This window comes from Macrobrachium nipponense, chromosome 19, assembly GCF_015104395.2.
Source record: "Macrobrachium nipponense isolate FS-2020 chromosome 19, ASM1510439v2, whole genome shotgun sequence".
NCBI classification, from domain to species: Eukaryota; Metazoa; Arthropoda; class Malacostraca; order Decapoda; family Palaemonidae; genus Macrobrachium; species Macrobrachium nipponense.
In genome coordinates, this window is record NC_061088.1 from 72723041 (window position 1) to 72744491 (window position 21451).

The following is a 21451-nucleotide window of genomic DNA, read 5'->3' on the forward strand; positions in this document are numbered from 1 at the left end:
CTCCCCTGCCATCTGGACTGATGTATTTATCTTCTCTCCTGGCATCTGAACGAATGCATTTTAATCTCTCTCCTGCCTTATGAATGTATGTATCCTCACTCCTGGCCATTTGACTGCAATGTATTTTATCTCTCTCCTGGCATCTGACTGTATGCTTTAATCTCTCTCCGCCATCTGCTGAATGCATTTAATTTCTCTCTCCTGCCCATCTGACTAATGTATTTATCTCCACTCTCTGTCCATCTAGACTGAATGTATTTATCTCTCTCCTGCCATCTGACTGAATGTATTTATCTCTCTCCTGGCACCTGACTGAATGCATTTAATCTCCTTCTCCTTGCCATTCCCTGACTGAATGTATTTAGCTCTCTCCTGTCATCAGGACTGAATGCCTTTAATCTCTCTCCTGCCATCTGACTTGAATGTATTTATTCTATCTCTCTCACTGGCCATCTGAACCCTGAATGCTTTATCTCTCTCCTGCCATCTGGAAACGATGTATTTATCTCTCTCCTGGCCATCTTGACTGAATTGTATTTAATCTCTCTCCTGTCTCTGACTTTTTTGAATGCCATTTAATCTCCTCCTCCTGCCATTCTTGAACTGAATGTATTTTTATCTCACTCCTGCCAGCTGACTGAATGTATTTATCCTCACATTTCCTGGCATCTCTGAACTGAAATTGTTTTTATCTCTCTCCTGGCATCCCTGAACTGAATGCCATTTAACTCTCTCTCCTGCCATCTGAAATGAATGTATTATCTCATCCTGCCATTGACTGAATTGTATTTTTATCCTCTCTCCTGGCATCCTGACTGAATGCAATTTAATCTCTCTCCTGCTCTTTCCTGCCAATCTTTACGAATGTATTTATCCCCTCTCTCCTGGCCAATCTGAACTGAATGTATTTTTAATCTTTTCTCCTGCCAGCTGACCTGAATGTATTTATCTCTCTCCTGCCATCTGAAACTGTTATTTATCTCTCTCCTGCCATTCTGAAATGAATGTATTTATCTCACTTTCCTGCCAACTTCTGACTGAATGTATTTGATCTCAATCCTATGCCGTCTAACCTGCCATCCTGACTGAATGTATTTATCTCTCTCCTGGCCATCTGAAACTGAACTGCCATTTAAATCTCTCTCCTGCCATCCTGACTGAATGGTATTTATCTCCTTCCGTCCCTGGCAATCTGACTGAATGCATTTATCTCTTCCTTTCCCTGCCATCTGAATGAATGTATTTATCTCTCTCAATCTCTCTCCTATCATCTGCCTAATGTATTTATCTCTCTCCTGCCATCTGACTGAATGTATTTATCTCACTCCTGCCATCTGACTGAATGTAATATTTATCTCTCTCCTGGCATCTGACTGAATGCATTTAATCTCTCTCCTGCCATCTGAATGAATGTATTTATCTCACTCCTGCCATCTGACCTGGAATGTATTTATTATCTCTCTCCATGGCATCTGACTGAATGCATTTCAATCTCTCTCCTGCCATCTTCTGACTGACAATGTATTTATCTCTCCTCCTCCCTTGGCATCTGACTGAAATGTTTTTAATTTCTTTCCCTGCCAATCTTTGACTGAATGTAGTTATCCTCTCTCCTCCATCTGATCCTAAATGTAATTTATCTCTCTCCTCCTGCCATCTTAATGAAATGTATTTATCTCATCTCCTGCCATCTGACTGAAATGTATTTTAATCCTCACGATCTCCTTGGCCATCTGAACTGAATGCCATTTAATCTCTCTCCTGCCATCTGAATGAATGTATTTATCTCACTCCTGCCATCTGACTGAATGTATTTATCTCTCTCCTGGCATCTGACTGAATGCATTTTATTCTGTCCTCCCTGCCATCTGAAATCTGAATTGTTTTATCTCTCTCCTGGCACCTGACCTGAATGTATTTATCCTTTCTCCTGAAATCTGACTGAATGTATTTATCTCTCTCCTGCCATCTGGGCTAATTATTTTAGCTCTCTCCTGCACATCTGAACTTGCTTATTTGCTCAACTCCTGCCCATTCCTACTGGTTTATTTATCCTCACTCCTCGCCATCTGACTGAATGTGATTTATCTCTTCCTCACTGGCATCTGCACTGAATGCATTTAATTTCTGCTCTCCTGTGCCATCTTTGACCTGAATGTATTTTATCCTCTCTCCTGGCCATCTGACTGAATGGCATTTAATCTCTTCTCCTGCCATCTGACTGAAAATTGTATTTATCTCGTCTCCTGGCCATCTGGAACTGAATGTATTTAATCTCTCTCCCTGCCATCTGACCTGAATGTAGTTTATCCTCTCCTCCTGGCCATCTGACTGAATGTTATTTGATCTCTCTCCTTGGCAATCTGACTTGAATGTATTTTAATCTCCTCCTCCTGCCATACTGGACTGAATGTATTTATCTCTCTCCTCCATCTGGGGGACCCTGAAATGTATTTATCTCACTCCTGCCATCTGAACTGCTGTATTTTAATCTCTCTCCTGGCCATTCCTGACTGAATGTATTTACTCTCTCCTGCCATCTGGAAGATGAATGTATTTATCCTCTCTCCTGCAATCTGCCTAATGTATTTATCTCTCTCCTGCCATCTGAATGAATGTATTTATCTCACTCCTGCCATCTGACTGAATGTATTTATCTCACTCCTGCCATCTGACTGAATGTATTTATCTCTCTCCTGGCATCTGACTGAATGCATTTAATCTCTCTCCTGCCATCTGACTGAATGTATTTATCTCTCTCCTGCAGCTGACCTGAATTGCTTTATCTCGTCTCCTGCCATCTGAAACTGAATGTTATTTATATCTCTCCTCCTGGCAATCTGAGCCGGAATGCCATTTAATCTCTCTCGCCGCCATCTGAACTGAATGTATTTATCTCTCTCCGCTGGCATCTGGATCTGAATGGTTATTTTATCTCTCTTCCTTGGCCATCTGAACGAATGTATTTTATCTCTCTCCTGCCATCTGACTTTGGAATTATTTCTCTTCTCCTGCCATCTGACCTGAATGTATTTAATCCTCTCTCCTGCCAATCTGAAACTGAATGTATTTATCATCGCTCTGCACTGGACTGAATGTATTTATCTCACTCCTGCCATCTGACTGAATGTATTTATCTCTCTCCTGGCATCTGACTGAATGCATTTAATCTCTCTCCTGCCATCTGACTGAATGTATTTATCTCTCTCCTGGCATCTGACTGAATGCATTTATCTCTCTCCTGCCATCTGAATGAATGTATTTATCTCTCTCCTATCATCTGCCTAATGTATTTATCTCTCTCCTGCCATCTGACTGAATGTATTTAATCTCTCTCCTGCCATCTGACTGATCGTATTTCTGACTGAATGTATTTATCTCATTCCTGCCATTTGACTGAATGTATTCATCTCTCTCCTGCCATCTGCCTGAATGTGGCACGCCAACACCATACCAACCACGCTACTGAGGCGCAAGAAGTAATGAAAATTTGATTTAAAAAAAAAAAAAAAAAAAAAAAAAAAAAAAAAAAAAAAGTCACTTCAATATGAAAATCTGAAAATAACAGGGAAAAATGAACTGACAAAAACACTTCGGGACTGAAAATACTTCCACCATTGCCCAAAGGAATGAGTCATGGAGATTACTTCAGCATTATGCAATAGCAAGCATTCCCCAAGCAAGGATACCCTGGGTGCATTCACCTCAAAGCAATTCTCTTCTATTTTTTTTCACTTTCTCTTTCTTCCAAGACAACAAACACATCATTACAGAAACGATTCGGTTTCGGTTTGCTTAGTCGTTAAGCAGTTCAACAGCTTTTTTTTATAAGCAGGAAGATTTTCTCAATCCTTTCGTCGTTTTATTTAGGATTCAACCTCATCATTTCGCTCAGAAATAACACAAATAGAACACTACGAACAGCGCTGTGATGGTGACATTTTATTATATAATGTTTATTTTTCTCCCATTTTCGTCTGGCTGGTTTTTATGACGCGGAATTTACAATAAAGAGAAGGAATCCAAGAGGAATACTTTTAAGCTTTACATAATCCCGAGCCAGTATCATTTTGGCTGCAGTTCTTCAAGGTCGACGGCTTTAAGAGCACCGGGACTGTTTTCTAAAAGGTGGCATCTATTAAGTCGCCCGCCCCGTGTTTACGAGGTGGAATCTTACACAAAGGACGACGATTGGCGCTTGCAAATGGGTGTGGCAGAGTGAGCGGCAACGTTGCTCTTATGAACACCTCTCTCCAGTGCACACGCCAACACATTTTCCTCTGTTCAGCAATGTCCGTTCATACCAGGTCCTGAATGAGTTGAGTTGTATAATATAAGATTTAGGCCAAAAGCCATGCACTGGGACCTATGAGATCATTCAGCGCTGAAATGGAAATTAACAGTAAAAGGTTTGAAAGGTGTAACAAGAAGAAAACCTCAAAGCAGTTGCACTATGAATCAAGTATTAGCAGACGGTGGAAAATAAGATGAAGAAAGAGAATATGAAAGGAGGTACAGTAAAGGGAACGAAAGTGGTTGCAGCTAGGGGCCGAAGGCACGCTGCAAAGAACCTTAAGTAACGCTTACAGTGCACTGCATGAGATCCACTGACGGCACTAGCCCCCTACGGGGAATAGGTCCTATTCAAAAGGGTATGAAACTTTCCTTTTCCCTTCAGCGTGCCCTCACATACACTCCTTCCTGTTCAGGGATGCTGTTGCATGCCACGACCTTTATATCTCCACTATAAAGAAACGATACCAGTTTAGAAACTTCAATGTAAGGGTAAGCATCCATGGAGTTATTTGTTGTTTTATGTCTGCTGCATATAATCCTTACCAAGACAAGGAGACGTTGTCTGACTATTTGGTTTTAGTTTTCTGTAAAATGAAACTATTGTGACGACTTTGTCCGTCCGCCCTAAGATCTTACTACAGAGGTTAGAGGACTGCAACCTATGTTGGTCATCCACCTTCCAATCATCAAACACCAAAGTGCAGCCCTCTAGCCTCAGTAGTTTTTATTTTATCTAAGGTTAAAGTTTGCCACAGTCGTACTTCTGGCAGCGCTACAGGTACCAAAAACATAAGCCGCCACCGGAAAGCGGCTGAGTTTCATGGGTGGCTCAGGCCACCAGCGGACAGAAAACTCGATTGTGCCGAAGAAACTTCGGCGCATTTTTTACTTTTTTACTTTTATGGTTGTTTGGGTTTCGTTTAAGGTAGACACTGTTTACATACTACTTTACAAATAAAAAAAGTTACCTATTATTCTATGTGAATAAAAAAGCTAATGTTCTCTGTATCTATACGACCGGTAAGAGAGAGAAAGAGAGAGAGAGAGAGAGAGATTTCCGTGATAGAACACCTGATTTACAAACGCTAATGATGATAGACAAGATGGTAACGATAAAATTCACTGGGTGACCAGTGTGAGTAAGGTATACCTATGTCTGGTGGAGGAAAAACTTACAAAGGAATGGTTTACGGGAAATAACTGCCGCTCTGTATAAATTAAAAGTTATGGAACATAGCACATAAGGATACCAATGAGGGTGTATAGTAAGGTTCAGACGAAGAAAGTAAAAAACAAACCTGAAGGATAAACATGAGAAGATAACTAATGTGTGTTTAGGCAAGTGAAAAAATGTGTAGGTCGTGTGTGCTATAAACAGTTATATTCATAGCACAATTATAATTTTTTCATCCCTTAGATTTTGCCATTCTAACGGATGAAAAAATGGGTCCTGACTGAAGTGCAGTGTGTCAGATGCTCGTAGACGAGAAGTGCTAATACGTTAGTGAGGAGAAGCTGTAGAAATGAGTTGTGTGATTAAAGGTAACAGCACGAGAGAAAACTACGAGGACGAATGAATCGACAGAATGCCTGAAAATAAAGTAACTGTAAAGTGAAATATTACTTAAGAATAAGAAGAGGGGGTTAGAAAATGGTTATAAAAATAGATCAATGCATATTAGTGAATGGTGGAGCAATGGACACTGACGATTTGTTTGGCCATTTGACAGTAAATTTAATGGACTACGGAAGAATGAAGGGCGAGTTGGGCATCAAAGAGAAGGCAAATATCCATGGAAGTCAAAAGTAACGCTGAGCAAAAATCTATGTCAAGGTTAAGTGCTGATGTTGAATATTTACCCTCAAAACAAGGTCTGAAACTGCAAAGATCAGCTCTGTGCGAGGATATGAAAAGGTAGAAAGACTGACAAGTTTTCAATGTAGAAATATGCAGAAAAAGTGACTCTGTCCTTAAGATAGTTCGGTCACATGGAGTGAGTGGAGGATGAAATTCGGGTGAAAATGGCGAATAACTTGTAATTGTTGGGGGAACATGAGAAGATGCAGGTGAGAAAAAACTCTGAGAAGGTGTGTTAGATGTGCTGAATTAGAAGAGCCTTAATATCCAAGGAGTCAGTGGCGGATTTAACCGGGGGCGGGGCACCTATACATATACATATACATATGCATATGTATATGTATATGTATATATACATATATATATATATATATATATATATATATTTCTGTAGACAATGAGCGAAAATTTCTCTGTAGTTGATGGGAAAATAAAAAAAAATACCGCACATGAAAAAAAAAAAAGTTTATATAACCAACAAACATTACACTGGTGCCAAGCTGAAGGGCATACTAGAATAGCACCAGAAGTTATACAAATGACAATGAAATGGGCAGAAAAAAAAAAACTATATATAAACAAGTAACCAACTTCATGAAAGCACGTGACTTCGGGGCTTGTCAGTGTTCGTGTAAACGCACGCATGTAAGCACTAAGTAGTCTTGTTTCTTACATAATCCCAAAACTTTCACGTGGGATTTAGACGACTAGTAAAAACTTATTGTTTGTTTGTTTGCTTACTCTCGATATAGTAGTTCGTCACTCGTACTTTATATTTAAGTATTAGTTATATTTTTATTTTAATCCCGGAAATCTGTTCATTTTAACTTATTCCGAGACATGAGAGAGAGAGAGAGAGAGAGAGAAGAGATAGAGAGAGAAAGAGAATCCGAACGAGGAGGGAGAGTGTGAGATGACGTGAGAGAGGAACGAGAAAGAGACAGATCGTTGGGCTGGGAGAAGGAGGGAGGAGTCGAGAGAGAGAGAGAGAGAGAGAGAGAGAGAGAGAGAGAGAGAGAGAGAGAGTTGAAAACCTAAATAAATAGTGTAAGAGATAATGAACCAACCAAAAAAATAAACGGGTTCGTTTAACGAAAATAAACTGTAGAAATCAAAACCAAAATATATATGCTATACAATAAAAACTTGTTCCGAATTCACAAATAGTCTTAAGATGCTGCTAAGTTACTGCTGCGACACTCAACACAAGGAAATGCTGCCAACTCCTAGCCGAGATTGTTTTATTCTACAAAACCAATAAGTAAATAAACGTGACTCAATCTTATTTATATAAAAAAAATTAATGTTTGTATGCTGGTGCGCTATAGAAATCCGAATCGCTCATAGAAATCCGAATCGCTTATAGAAATCCGAATCGCTTATAGAAATCCGAATCGCTTATAGAAATCTGGATCGCACGTGGTCATCATTTGACCCAACTTAAAGAATAAAGTAGATTTCAAACCCGTACCCCCCCCCCCCCCACCCAGCCCCCTTACCTTTGTAACTTATATGGTAAATAAACTCTACGGGTTTACAATACCACATTTCATACACTCGAGAGGGATATGTATTATTGAAAATGCTTTACAGTCACCAAGGTAATACCTGGATAAAAAGGACAGACAACACAGCAATATTTGGATAAAATGGTCAGTCACCAAAGTTATATCTGGATAAAAAAAAGGGATAGTCACCAAAGTTATATTTGGATAAAAGGGACAGTCACCACAGTAATACCTGGATAGAAGGGACAGACAGTATAGTAATATCTGGTTAAAGGTGACAGCAGGCAGTACAGTAATACATGGATAAAAGGGAACAGTCACCACAGTAATGCCAGGATAAAGGGAACAGAAACAGTAATAAATGGATAAAAATTAGTCACCACAATAATACCTGGATAAAAGGGACAGACCACAACACTACCTGGTTGAAGGGGAGAGCCAGCATAGTAATACCTGGTTAAAGGTGTCAAACAGAGCAGTAATAACTGGATAAAAGGGACAGTCACCACAGTAATATCTGGATAAACGGGACAACCCTTTCCCTTCCCTCCCCCTACATGTAGACTGTTACACAGTTACATATATGTATATAAACACATATTTACACATACACATATATACTGTATAAGACAATATATACTCTGTATATAATTAACAGACACACACCACCAGTTATAAATGGGCGCCAGCATCTACTGGATAAATTAAATGAACGTGGGGAAAGCAATTTCGACCTTAACGGATGGCTCTAAATTTCTTGCGCCAGTTCCCTAAGATGCTCGATGCAAGTATAAAGCATCTACCACCAACAGAATGCAATGAAAGAATGCCTCCTGCGGACTTCCATGGATTTACTGTATACACATCCTAAAAGCACTAATTCTGTTACTTGCAGTAACTTTCACTAATATCAATTTACATATATATATAATATATATATATATATATATATATATATATATATATATATATATATAAAAACTATACATATATATATATATATTATATATATATATATATATATTATATATATATATATGTATGCATGTAAGTATGTGTGTATATATATATATATATATATATATATACGTATAGTATAAATATAATATATATAACACATTTTATCCACAGATTGGCAACTCTGAGCCATCTGTATAAGACATATCCATAAAAGTCGACTTGGTAAAATTCTGTTGACACAGACTGAGGTATAATATCAAATTCACCATAATACTGAAAACACCACAAATTTTCCAACACAGATACGTTAATAATATTAAAAATCTACTTATCCAGAAATCTTAGTTTATGCTTGGTTAATTCTGACTACAGTGAGGTAGGCTATGCTAGGTTAGGTTAGGCTAGGCTAGCTACCTCCAACCTACATACATACATACACACACACACCACAAAAACCAAAATAAATATTTTAATATCATATATATATAGAATAAATATATGCATATATATACATATATATATGTCTGTATCTATCTATATATTAATATATATATATATATATATATATATATATATATATATATATATATATATATATACAAAATTTCATTATGTGCAATTTTCCCTGTGGAGGCAGTAGTTCAAGAGGGTTTGACCTTTCCAATTTCTCATCTAGACCATATAGCAAGTTCCTCACTCACGTTCTTATTATATACTATACATACTATACATACATACAACATCATCATACATACATATACTATACTATATATATATACATATATATATATATATATATATAATATATATATATATATATATATATATACTGAGCCACTGTATAAACATTTCCACAAAAGTCGACTCACAGCAACAACGCTACTGAACACCACCTGAAGTCTTCCACTTTCCTAAATCACAAACCTGAGAAAAATATATGTAGGCCTACAACTTAAAATAATTCTACCCATGACGAAATCAGACCTTCGGATGGGTTACATAGGCCTATTATTAGCGTATTACCTAAGCTACGCTAAAGTGGGCCAATTTACGATACCTGGATTAACTTATAAAGCTTATGATGCGCTGACCGCTAAGCCTTTACTCAAGTCTAGAATTACCTGCCCAGTTCACTATAAAAACTCTGTTGTTTTTTTTTCATCTGTCCATCTGCCCGTGGTGTTTTTGTATGGTAACACTGCGTCCCGGGCTTTAGATAGTTACGCTATGTGTAATTTTTAGGTAAATAAAAGGATATCTGGGCGTACATTTGCAACTGAAAAGTGTTTTAATAATTTACTGTAAGCGAATTACACCGTTAATATTCGAAATAGGATATTATTATAATCGTTGAATGTCAGCTGAATGTAACTATCTAAAGCCCGGGACGCAGTGTTGCCATACAAAAACATCACAGGCGGATGGACAGATGAAAAAAAACAGAGTATAGGTATGTAGCTCATCATAGGTTCTTGCAGGCTAGTGTAAAATACCAAACATGATAGGCTTAAAGGCCTAAGGAGCAAGGTGCACACAAAAATACAGTACCCATGGTATAGACAATAACATTTTATATAGCGTATAGGCTAGGCTATCACAGTCGACCGACTAAATGATTACGGTAAATTCTTAATAAGCAACCAAAATACTGTAGGAAATGTTAATTTCCAAGGAAATACCAAACGCGGAGTAATTACTCAAGTTCTTGCTTATGATTGTATGTATATAATGAAACACCTTCTGAGAAACCCATTATTTCTACTCACCCTAAAAATAGAGAACTGAAAATGTAGGCTGTGCACCGAAAAGTAGGCTTGAAGAGTCCCTAGGTCACATTATGTGCAAGGTTCTTCAATGCCTCGTTAATTTACGCTTTAAACATTATTAATGTTGTACACTTGATAGTTCACGTACACAAGTATAAAAGGCTATAAGACACGCACAAACGAGAAATATGGATTGGATATCCACGGCGACGTATCACAAGGAGAACGATATTAATATTGTTTATAAACAATGATTAGAACCCCCGAGTCCATCATGCACTCTGGCGGCAGCATGGAGAACTAACACTGCTCGATTTGTAGGTTTTAACTTGACTTTTATGAACTCATTCCTTATTGACAATATTTGCATTTTTCTTGATTTTCATATTCAGTGACGGTTATTGTAATCATGTATATTCATAGAATGGCAAGTAGTGAACATTCTTCGTATAGAATAGTTGTGAACCATTATTACTGTCATTTTTTTTACTTTCATTGCACTAAGTGGCAACGTTCTTTCCATGTAGTATTTTCCTGAATAATTAGAAAAATACCCTTTTTCATGTTAAAAGAATAGTATGATTTTTGTTCACTCATAGTGAAAAACGAGAATAATTCGTTAACATGAAGGCAAAAAATGTGTAAGAAATTAAGTAAAAATGTAGATTAAAAATTACCAAAATTAATGAAAAGGAAATCGTTAAACGAAACGTTACGGTGAACGAGATTAATTTAATATAAGAATACATAATTTACAAAATGAACAAAAGAAACAGAATAAACGTAAAATAATTCTGCAATATAAGTTTATCCAAACTCAAGGCAATGAATTCACCATGATAAAAAAAAGTGTCATAATCATATTTGCGTGATGTTGCAACTAACTCATTCCGAGACAAAGCTGTTACACCAGCACCCATCTAACTACTGCAACATCTCAATTACATTCATTATACATATGTGGCATTAACATGTTAATGGAATTTATTATGTATTTTAAATAAAGAAATGAGAGTGGCCACACATAACAAGCTCGTTCCTCCGCACACACACACACACATATATATATATATATGTATATATATATATATATATATATATATATATATATACTATATATATATATGACACACACACACACACACACTATATATATATATATATATATATATATATATATATATATATATATATATGTGTGTGTGTGTGTGTGTGTGTGTGTGTGTGTGTTTGGTAAAACAGTTTGCTATTTTACTATTCAGGAGGTAGCTCAACAATATAACAACTTGGAGGTCGCTGCTATATTCATACCTAAACATCCAAATCGCGGATGAACTGAACCCCCTGTGCGGAGAAGTTTTACAATATTCTTTATGCAACTACAGCAATTACGTTTTTTACCTCCGAGGGAAATGGGTGAAAAATAGCTCCTTCCGTTTCCCAAGGTTTACACAGTATCAAATGACCTGGGTTACGGGGTTAGCTCTAATCGCAAAAGGTCGAGCCTCGAGATTAAGAAATCGGCGCGAATCGGTTTTTATTGTCCATTACCATCGCCACGTCGTGAAATAATTCAGCCGTGCTTGGCAGCGCTCTGCTATTGGCAAACTGGCAGTTAAGCAGATAAACCCAAGGGTCAAAACGGCATTCCCCTGAATCAGAAAACAATGGTCACTTCGTCCTCAGTTACTGTCCCTGGGGTTAATTAAATCGATTTGTTGTGTTTAAAGAAAAAATAACACAGCTTCTGAGCGGGTCAGATCTTAAAAGCACCATCTCCCAACGAAGAAATAAAAAAAACAAAGGAAAAATGCAGCCACGTTCGACACTGGGTGCGGCAAACTCTCAGGCCATAGAGTCTATGTTCCGATTTTTACATATAGTACTTCCCTCAAGAGTAATCTGGGTTAGCAATGTGCGAATCCGCCAAAATAGGCTTCACGGTTAACGAATTCTTCAAACCATCGTTGTGTGATGTCCTTCCTTGGAGTTTAGAACTCTGATACAACTGTAAGAGGTGGCAGAAAATATAACGATATTATTTCCACTCGGGAATAAAGGTAATGTTATAGAACTGGTTGAAAATTTTTCCGGGCTACTTCGGCTTGGTATCTACGCGCACCTAATCCAAGGCGGTAGTGCTAAACATGGAGGATTCTCCTTGGGACGCCGTGTTTAGTACTAGACCCTCGAAGATCAAAGGATTACATACACCCATTTCTACATTGTCTGGACGACAAGTTATATTAATAAACGATATCCTCGTGTGGCCGTCTACTTTACATTTACCATACGGTGTTTAGTACTATCACCTCTGAGTAGGTGACGTGTAGATAAGCCAAAGGAGCACTAATTATTCTTATACGTAGAAGTTAAGGTTTAACTGAGCACTGGATCTCGACTCGAATTCGCAGAAAGTCTTCCTAAGGGTCCTTCATCAAGGCACTTCAGTTTCGTATTGCGTATATTCATGCTATAGAAACATTAGGACGCTAATCATTAATTGCAGAATAATGAATCAGTGTTGATTTATAACCATTCGGCATGCAACGTCACTGCGTCACGGGGTACGGCCCGGCGGTCTAATAATAAGATACTCTGGGGAAGAAGGGCTCGACACCCACCCCGCAATCCAAAGTATTTTGCGAGATTTTGATTCATGGTTTCTGATTTCTTCTCTGTCTACCTTTTTTTTTTTATCAAAGCAGTTTCCTGGTTAAGAAGAATACAACGAATCCTTTAATAACAGTGTACTGAGATATTCCAAGCTTCCAGAGTCTCTCTCTCTCTCTCTCCTCGGAGCGCAAATTGAGCGAACAGTATTCCGTCCCAGTTGCACGGAAGGCCAGCAAGGGCGTATTCCCTAAATCCACCAGGCCTGTTTTCCTTTGCAGTGGATTGGTACTTACTTTATAGTGCCTCGCTCCTCTGGTGAAGAGAGAGAGAGAGAGAGAGAAAACACCAGACGTGGATTTTCGTAACTCTGTCGATATCCACACCGTTAAAACGGGAGGCGGAGACGAAATAATTCCCGTCATTCCTAAGATACTCAAATAAGGTCTCATGTCCTACAACCCTCGGAACTTCGATATCCTACTAACATTTTTGCGAGTCTCCTCACACGCATCATAACTTATCCAACACCTGATAAAAAGAGACCTCCACCCGCTGATCAGAACCATTTCTAACAAACTATCCCAATAGAGATAATAACTACTCACACAGTTACAAAGAATACTCCGCAGACATATAATAAACCTCCCACAGAACTAATAAACAGATTGTGGTCAAGCTTTAATCTCCAGCAAAAGAATTATATTCCAGCCAGCAGATCCTACAAACCTTCCTTTACAAATAATAACCTTTCAAACGACTTCAATAAACGTTCCTCTTACACGTCACAACACTTCACACATCTACAAAAAAGAAAAAAAAAAGGCCGCCAAGCATGGATCATAACCCTCTCTACAACTCCAAAGTTCCTCGTTGGAAGAGTGGCTTTCGCGCTCGGCTACCATTCCCGTGGCCCGAAGTTCGATTCTCGGCGCGGTCAACGTGGAATCAATGGATTTTATTTCTGGTGATAGAAATTCATTTCTCGATATAACGTGGTTCGGATCCCAAAATAAGCTGTAGATCCCGTTGCTCGGTGACCAATTGGTTCCTAGCCACGTAAAAATGTCTAATCCTTCGGGCCAGCCCTAGGAGAGCTGTCAATTAGTCAGTGGTCAGGAAAAACTAAGATATACTTAATTTTTCTACAACTCCAGGAACCCTTCCTCCTTACAGATCATAAACCTTTCTAGATCCAACAACCCTCCTCCTTACAGATCATAAAGCTTCCTACAGCTACAACAACCCTCCTCCCTGCATATCATAAACCTTTCTACAGCGCCAAAAACCCTCCTCCCTACAGATCATAAACCTTTCTACAGCGCCAAAAACCCTTCCTCCCTACAGATCATAAACCTTTCTACAGTGCCAAAAACCCTCCTCCCTACAGGAAAAATTTCATAAAACCTTTGCCTACAAAGCGCCCAAAAAAACCTTCCTCCCTACAGACATAAACCTTTCTACAGGCCGCCAAAAACCTCCTTCCTCCCTTACAGATCAAATAACTTTCTTACCAGTTGGCAAAAACCCTTTCCTTCCTTACAGATTCATAAACCTTTCTACAGCGCCAAAAACCTTCCTCCCTACAGATCATAAACCTTTCTACAGTGCCAAAAACCCTCCTCCCTACAGATCATAAACCTTTCTACAGTGCCAAAAACCCTCCTCCCTACAGATCATAAACCTTTCTACAGCGCCAAAAACCTTCCTCCCTACAGATCATAAACCTTTCTACAGCGCCAAAAACCCTCCTCCCTACAGATCATAAACCTTTCTACAGCGCCAAAAACCTTCCTCCCACAGATTCATAAACCTTTCTACAGCCCGCCACCCTCTCCAAACAGAAAAAATCATAAAACCTTTCTTACAGTTGCAAAAACCTTCCTTCCCTAAAAACCCAGATCATAAAAACCTTTCTACAGCGCCAAAAACCCTCCTCCCTACAGATCATAAACCTTTCTACAGTGCCAAAAACCCTCCTCCCTCCCTACCAGAAAAATTCCATAAACCTTTCCTACAGTGCAAAAACTCTCCCCCTTACAGATCATTAACCTTTCTACAGCGCCAAAAAACTCTCCTCCCTCCAGATTTCATTAAACCTTTTCTACAGCGCCAAAAACCTTCCTCCCGCCTACCAGAAAAAATCCAAATAAAAACCTTTCTACAGCGCCAAAAACCTTCCTCCCTTTACAGAAAAAATCATAAACTTTCCTTTACAAGCCGCCACCTTTCTCCCTTACAGAATCATAAACCTTTCCTACAGCGCAAAAAAACCCTCCCCCCTAACAGAAAAATCCATTAAACCTTTCTACAGCGCCAAAAACCTTCCTCCCTACAGATCATAAACCTTTCTACAGCGCCAAAAACCCTCCTCCCTACAGATCATAAACCTTTCTACAGCGCCAAAAACCTTCCTCCCTACAGATCCACCTCTAAACCAGCGCCCAAAAAACCCTCCTCCCTGCAGGAAAAAATTCATAAACCTTTCTACAGCGCCAAAAAACCTCCTCCCTCCTACCAGAAAAATTCCATAAACCTTTCTACAAGCGGCCAAAAACCTTCCTCCCTACAGAAAAAATATAAACTTTCTACCAGCGCCAAAAACCCTCCTCCCTGCAAAAGAAATCCCCCATAAACCTTTCTACAGCGCCAAAACCTTTCTCCCTTACAGAATCATAAAACCTTTCTTACGAAAAAGTGCCAAAAACCCTCTCCCTTCCCTTAAAGAAAATTTCCATACCTTTCCTACAGCGCCAAAAACTCCCTCCCTCCCTACCAGAAAAATTATAAACCTTTATTACAGCGCCAAAAACTTCCTTCCCTCCCTACCAGAAATCATAAACCTTTCTACAGCCGCCAAAAACCCTTCCTCCCTGCAAGAAAAAATTCCATAACCTTTCTTACAGCCGACCAAAAAACTCCTTTCCTCCCTTACAGATTCATTAAACCTTTCTACAGCGCCAAAAACCCTCCTCCCTACAGAACATAAACCTTTCTACAGCGCCAAAAACCTTCCCTCCCTTCCCTACCAAGAAAAAAAATTCCCAAAACCTTTCTACCAGGGTTGCCAAAAACCCTTCCTCCCTTTCACAGATCCAGCCCCTCCCTCCCTGCAGATCATAACCCTTTCTACAGCGCCAAAAACCCTCCTCCCTACAGATCATAAACCTTTCTACAGATCCAAAAGCCCCTCCTCCCTGCAGATCATAACCCTTTCTATAACTCCAAGAACCCTTCCTCCTTACAAATCATAAGGCTCCCTACAGCTCCAACAACACCTCCTTCACAACTAAAACAACCTAACAGACCTAAAAACCACCTCAGCTCAAACGACTTGCACTGCTCCACCAAACCCCATACATCCAAGATCCCACTCAACCTTCACTGTTCCATAAAAAACACGTTTCAAACGATTCCATCCACAGCTCCAAAATGGCGAAAGCAACCCCCATCCCCACGAAAAATTCCAACAACCCTCTAACATCCACAAACCTCCACAGACCCAACAACCCCAAGAAAACCCCGCCTTCGAGAACGTCAACTACTACTATACTTCTACCTTCCCAGATCCGCATTCCACGCTCTACTACCGACAATAAAAATATCTCTGGTGCTGATAAGAGAGAAGAGCTTAATCCCAAACGACTTTTCCCCCGGAGTTAGAATAACCGAGAGCGATTCTCTCTTAATTCTTTCTCTCGCTTACTGAAGAACCAGAAGAGGTGTCGGTCTCACGTGAGATGTTTCGGAGGAGCCTTAGTCCGGAGAGGTGAGTCACGTCTTAATTTAAACATGACTAGAAAAGAGGAGATTGACCTCAACACTACCTCTCTCTCTCTCTCTCTCTCTCTCTCTCTCTCTCTCTCTCTCTCTCTCTCTCTCTCTCTCTCTCTCTCTCTCTCTCTCTCTCTCTCTCTCTCTCTGTCTAAACTCAAAGACAAACATGTATATATATAAAGGGACGAAATTAATATACCATCACAGACAGATGTATAAAGTAAGAAAGTACCCTACCTTGCGGGCAAATAATTCGCTGGATACTGATATTAAAAACATTTAAACAACTCCACGTGTTCTCCTACTAGTTAGATATAAAATCTAAAATAAAGACATCTGCTGTAGAATTATATAATGCCAGAGGAAAGACGCTTTATTTACTAGTTGGAATCTGCTGAGATGTGAGATCCAACGCCCACATCTAGCCCAAACCTGAAGAACCGAGTGGCGGTGGGAAGAATGAGCCGTAACCTTAGGGGAAATGTCAAACATGCCTTTCCAGGATGGGAAGTCAAGCAAGAATTCATACAGGAAAGTGTCCCAGTAACCCACAGTACCCAAAGACAGAGACGTCATCATCGTGGGGCAGAAGGGTAGGGCGGGGTAGGTAGGAGGGTTGGATCGGGGGTTGGGTGGCGCCGCTTTTCACCTTTGAAATAAGTGCGGATCGGTCTTGCATACTATTCACTTTTCGCGCGGGAAATCACCACCAGCCAACCAACACACTCATACCGCCCCCCGGCCCTTTCTCCCCCCTCCCCCCCCCACCCCCCCCCCCCCCCTTTCTTCCAACCCTTCTCACCCCGCCCCCTTTTTTTTTTAACATCAAAATAAAATGAAAAATTGGTCTTTCATACTATTCACTTACTGCATGGGGATCACAGCAGCCGACAAGGCACCCCCTTCCCCACCGGCTACCCCCAGTTTCATCCTTTTTTATTTTTCTTTAGCATCAAAAAAAAAATAAAAGGGAAAATTGGTCTTTCATACTATTCACTTTCAGCATGGGGAATCTCTTCAGCTCTAGTTTCCATTTATTATTTGTTGTCTGGTTTTCGTTTAACGTAAATAGGTTACTGTCTACTTTTGTTATGCCTTTCAGTATTTTGAATGTTTCTACTAGTTGCCCTCGCAATCATCTTGTTTCTAAGCCATACATGTTCAGGCTCTCTAGTCGTCTTTGGTGAAAGAGAGAGAGAGAGAGAGAGAGACGAGAGAGAGAGAGAGAGAGGAGAGAGAGAGAGAGAGATTAAATTAGTATCTTGTCGGTTATACTGCACAATAAAACCCAGAGGCGGCCGTTTGTGGTAACACTGGATTGGGGTTGGCAACCCCAACCCCAAAAAGTCAACGCTTACAAGATTCCTACATCTCTTTCTTTCTCGCCTCCCCCCACCCCGCCCTATTTTTTTTTTTTTTTTCATCTTCATTATCCTGAAAGCAACAGCTTACCAGGAAATGGTGTTGTGATTATTTTATATATATATATATATATATATATATATATATATATATATATATATATATATATATATATATATATATATATATTTTTTTTTTTTTTTTTTTTTTTTTTTTTACAAAATTCTTAGCAATACTTCAAGTGACCAAAAAATGGCAAATAAAAAAAATTGAAAATTTCTTTTGCATTAAAAAAAAAAAAAACTATATAAAAATGGAAACTTAGGAGTCCTTGCAAAGGGCATATACCTCCGCCAAACGTAAAAGTACAATTCGATACCCATCTGAAACGGGATCCATCTCAAGATTAAATCAACCTTGTCTTGGCCTATAGCCTACAAATTCTCTGAATTTCATTGAAGTTCGTCGACAACTTTGAAATATAACCTATATACTGCCAGGAGGACAGAAAGAAGAACAAACAGACAGAGAGACACGACACGACACGGATGAATATTTCAACTTCGTACAGCTTCGTTGTCGAAAGTAAAAAAAAAAATAAAACGATTTAATAAACAAATTATTTCCAGGCGACAATTTAATTCTATATTGCAAAGTTTTATTGCATTGGTCCCGACGTGAACGGCCGTGATATTTTTCGGCTATAATGGCCCACTAGATCAAATAAGCGATTATATGTTTGGACCATTTCTAATCGATGAATTCCCATGTTGAAAACAGAATGCCAGAGTTACTTCAGCAAGCCTAACACTCACTTTATTATTATTATTATTATTATTATTATTATTATTATTATTATTATTATTATTATTATTATTATTATTATTATTATTATTATTATTACTCTATATTTGGAAGACAGAGGATACCACAGAGAATGGAACAGCATACACATTTCAAATAAACATAATAAATCAATATACATATATATATATATATACAGGTTTATTTTATATTTATTATATATGTATATATATATGTATGTGTGTATTTATATATATACTATATATATATATATATATATATATATATGTATGTATGTATGTATGTATATATATATATATATATATATATGTGTGTGTGTGTGTGTGTGTGTATATATATATACACACACACACACGCACACACACACACACACACATATATATATATATATATATATATATATATATATATATATATATATATATATATATATATATATATATATATATATATATATATATATATATATATATATATATATAAACAGAAACACAAGTCTCAACAGGGCCAACACCATTGCTTTTCAAGTTTCCTACTTACGCGCAATAAATTCCTGCTCGGCGTTTGGAACCGGCGCCATCTCATAACAAAACAAATAAAGCTGTTTTTCATTCCCTAGGAAATAATTCGCAATTTGGTCGGAAAACAGGCCGAATCTGTTTTCAGAAAAATTGTTATGGTGATTTCGTTAAATGACTAATGGTTCGCTTTTCGCGAGAGCTTTTAATATTTTGCGAAAACGAAAATTTTGTTGCAATGCTTCTGGATGGAATTTGACTACGATAATAATAATAATAATAATAATAATAATAATAATAATAATAATAATAATAATAATAATAATAATAATCATAAACCATATGTAAAATCAATTCCACTGATGCAGCCATTCTCTTAACAAACCATGTTTGAGAGATGTTCTCATACCTTCAAATAATAATAATAATAATAATAATAATAATAATAATAATAATAATAATAATAATAATAATAATAATAATAATAATAATAATGCCGAAATCAGTACCAAACTTAACATTGCGTAAAAAGTCTACGGTGACTTGCCAATTTTTAGAATATGTATTTTCCATAACAATAATATAATAATAATAATCACTGAATTATTTGACACGTGGAGATTCCTGAAACAGATGCACACGAACTCAAATTCAGGTATATTGGAAAAATAATTAATACCAACCCATAATTTTTTTCCTGTAACAAAGCTTAACACTAATAACTATACAGTAACTGTAATTGTTATTGCTATCATTATTCACACGCCAATGCCATTTATAAATAAGTTACAATCGAAACATTCATCAATAAGTTATCACAACAATCAGAAATGAGTTATAATGACGTTATAATGACAACTCCAATTGTGGAGAAGTAAAAAAGACAAAATAACCAAGTAATTTAAATTAAGCAGTTAGGCATCCAATTCGTTTAATGCTAGTGAAATAAAAATAAATAAAAAAATTAACCAAAATAAATTCATTTTAAAAATTATTGAAAGACAACAAAATTTCCCCCACAGGTTTTGATCAACCGTTTCTGCCTCTTCGACATAAAAATAAAAATGTAAAAAAAAAACATAAATAAATAAATGATTTATGATTTTACTATCTCCCACAGGTCTTGGTCAACCGCTTCTGCCTCTTCGACGATACGATGATGACCTTCGGGTCAGGGCTGTACCTGGCGGCGTCCATCTTCGACCACGCTTGCATCCCGAACTGCTACATCTCCTTCTCCGGGAGGAACGTCCAGATCAGGTCGCTCATTGACATGAAGGAGCTCGATTATAACAAGGTGATTATGAATGCTTTGACTATGACTGATTTATGAATGTTTTAAAACTTATTTGTGAATGTTTTAAAACTAATTCATGAATGTTTTAAAACTTATTTATGAATGTTTTGATTCCTACATATTTATGAATGTTTGGATTACTACATATTTATGAATGTCTTAATTATAACTTATTTATGAATGTTTTAAAACTTATTTATGAATGTTTTAATTATGACTGATTTATGAATGTTTTAAAACTTATTTATGAATGTTTTGATTATAACTTATTTATGAATGTTTTAAAATTAATTATGAATGTTTTAAAACTTATTTATGAATGTTTTGATTATAACTTATCTATGAATGTTTTAAAATTTATTTATGAATGTTTTAAAATTTATTTATGAATGTTTTGATAACTTATTTATGATTGTTTTAAAACTTATTTATGAATGTTTTGATTATGGCTGATTTATGAATGTTATAAAACTTATCTATGAATGTCTTGATTATAACTTGTTTATGAATGTTATAAAACTTATTTATGAATGTTTTGATAATAACTTATCAATGAATGTTTTAAAAGTTATCTATGAATGTCTTAATTATAACTTATTTATGAATGCTTTAAAACATATTTATGAATTTTTAAAATCTTATTTATGAATGTTTTGATGATGACTGATTTA

At 37.4% G+C, this 21451-nt stretch overlaps 1 protein-coding gene across 2 annotated transcripts in view; it reads left to right on the top strand.

Annotated features, from left to right (window-relative positions):
• LOC135218115 (histone-lysine N-methyltransferase SMYD3-like) overlaps positions 1-21451 on the top strand; it is a 58639-nt gene that overhangs the window by 20934 nt on the left and 16254 nt on the right. For both annotated transcript variants that reach the window (XM_064254264.1, XM_064254271.1), the window contains exon 5: positions 20604-20780. In XM_064254264.1, the coding sequence (XP_064110334.1) occupies positions 20604-20780 (177 nt within the window). The remainder of the gene's footprint in view (positions 1-20603; positions 20781-21451) is intronic.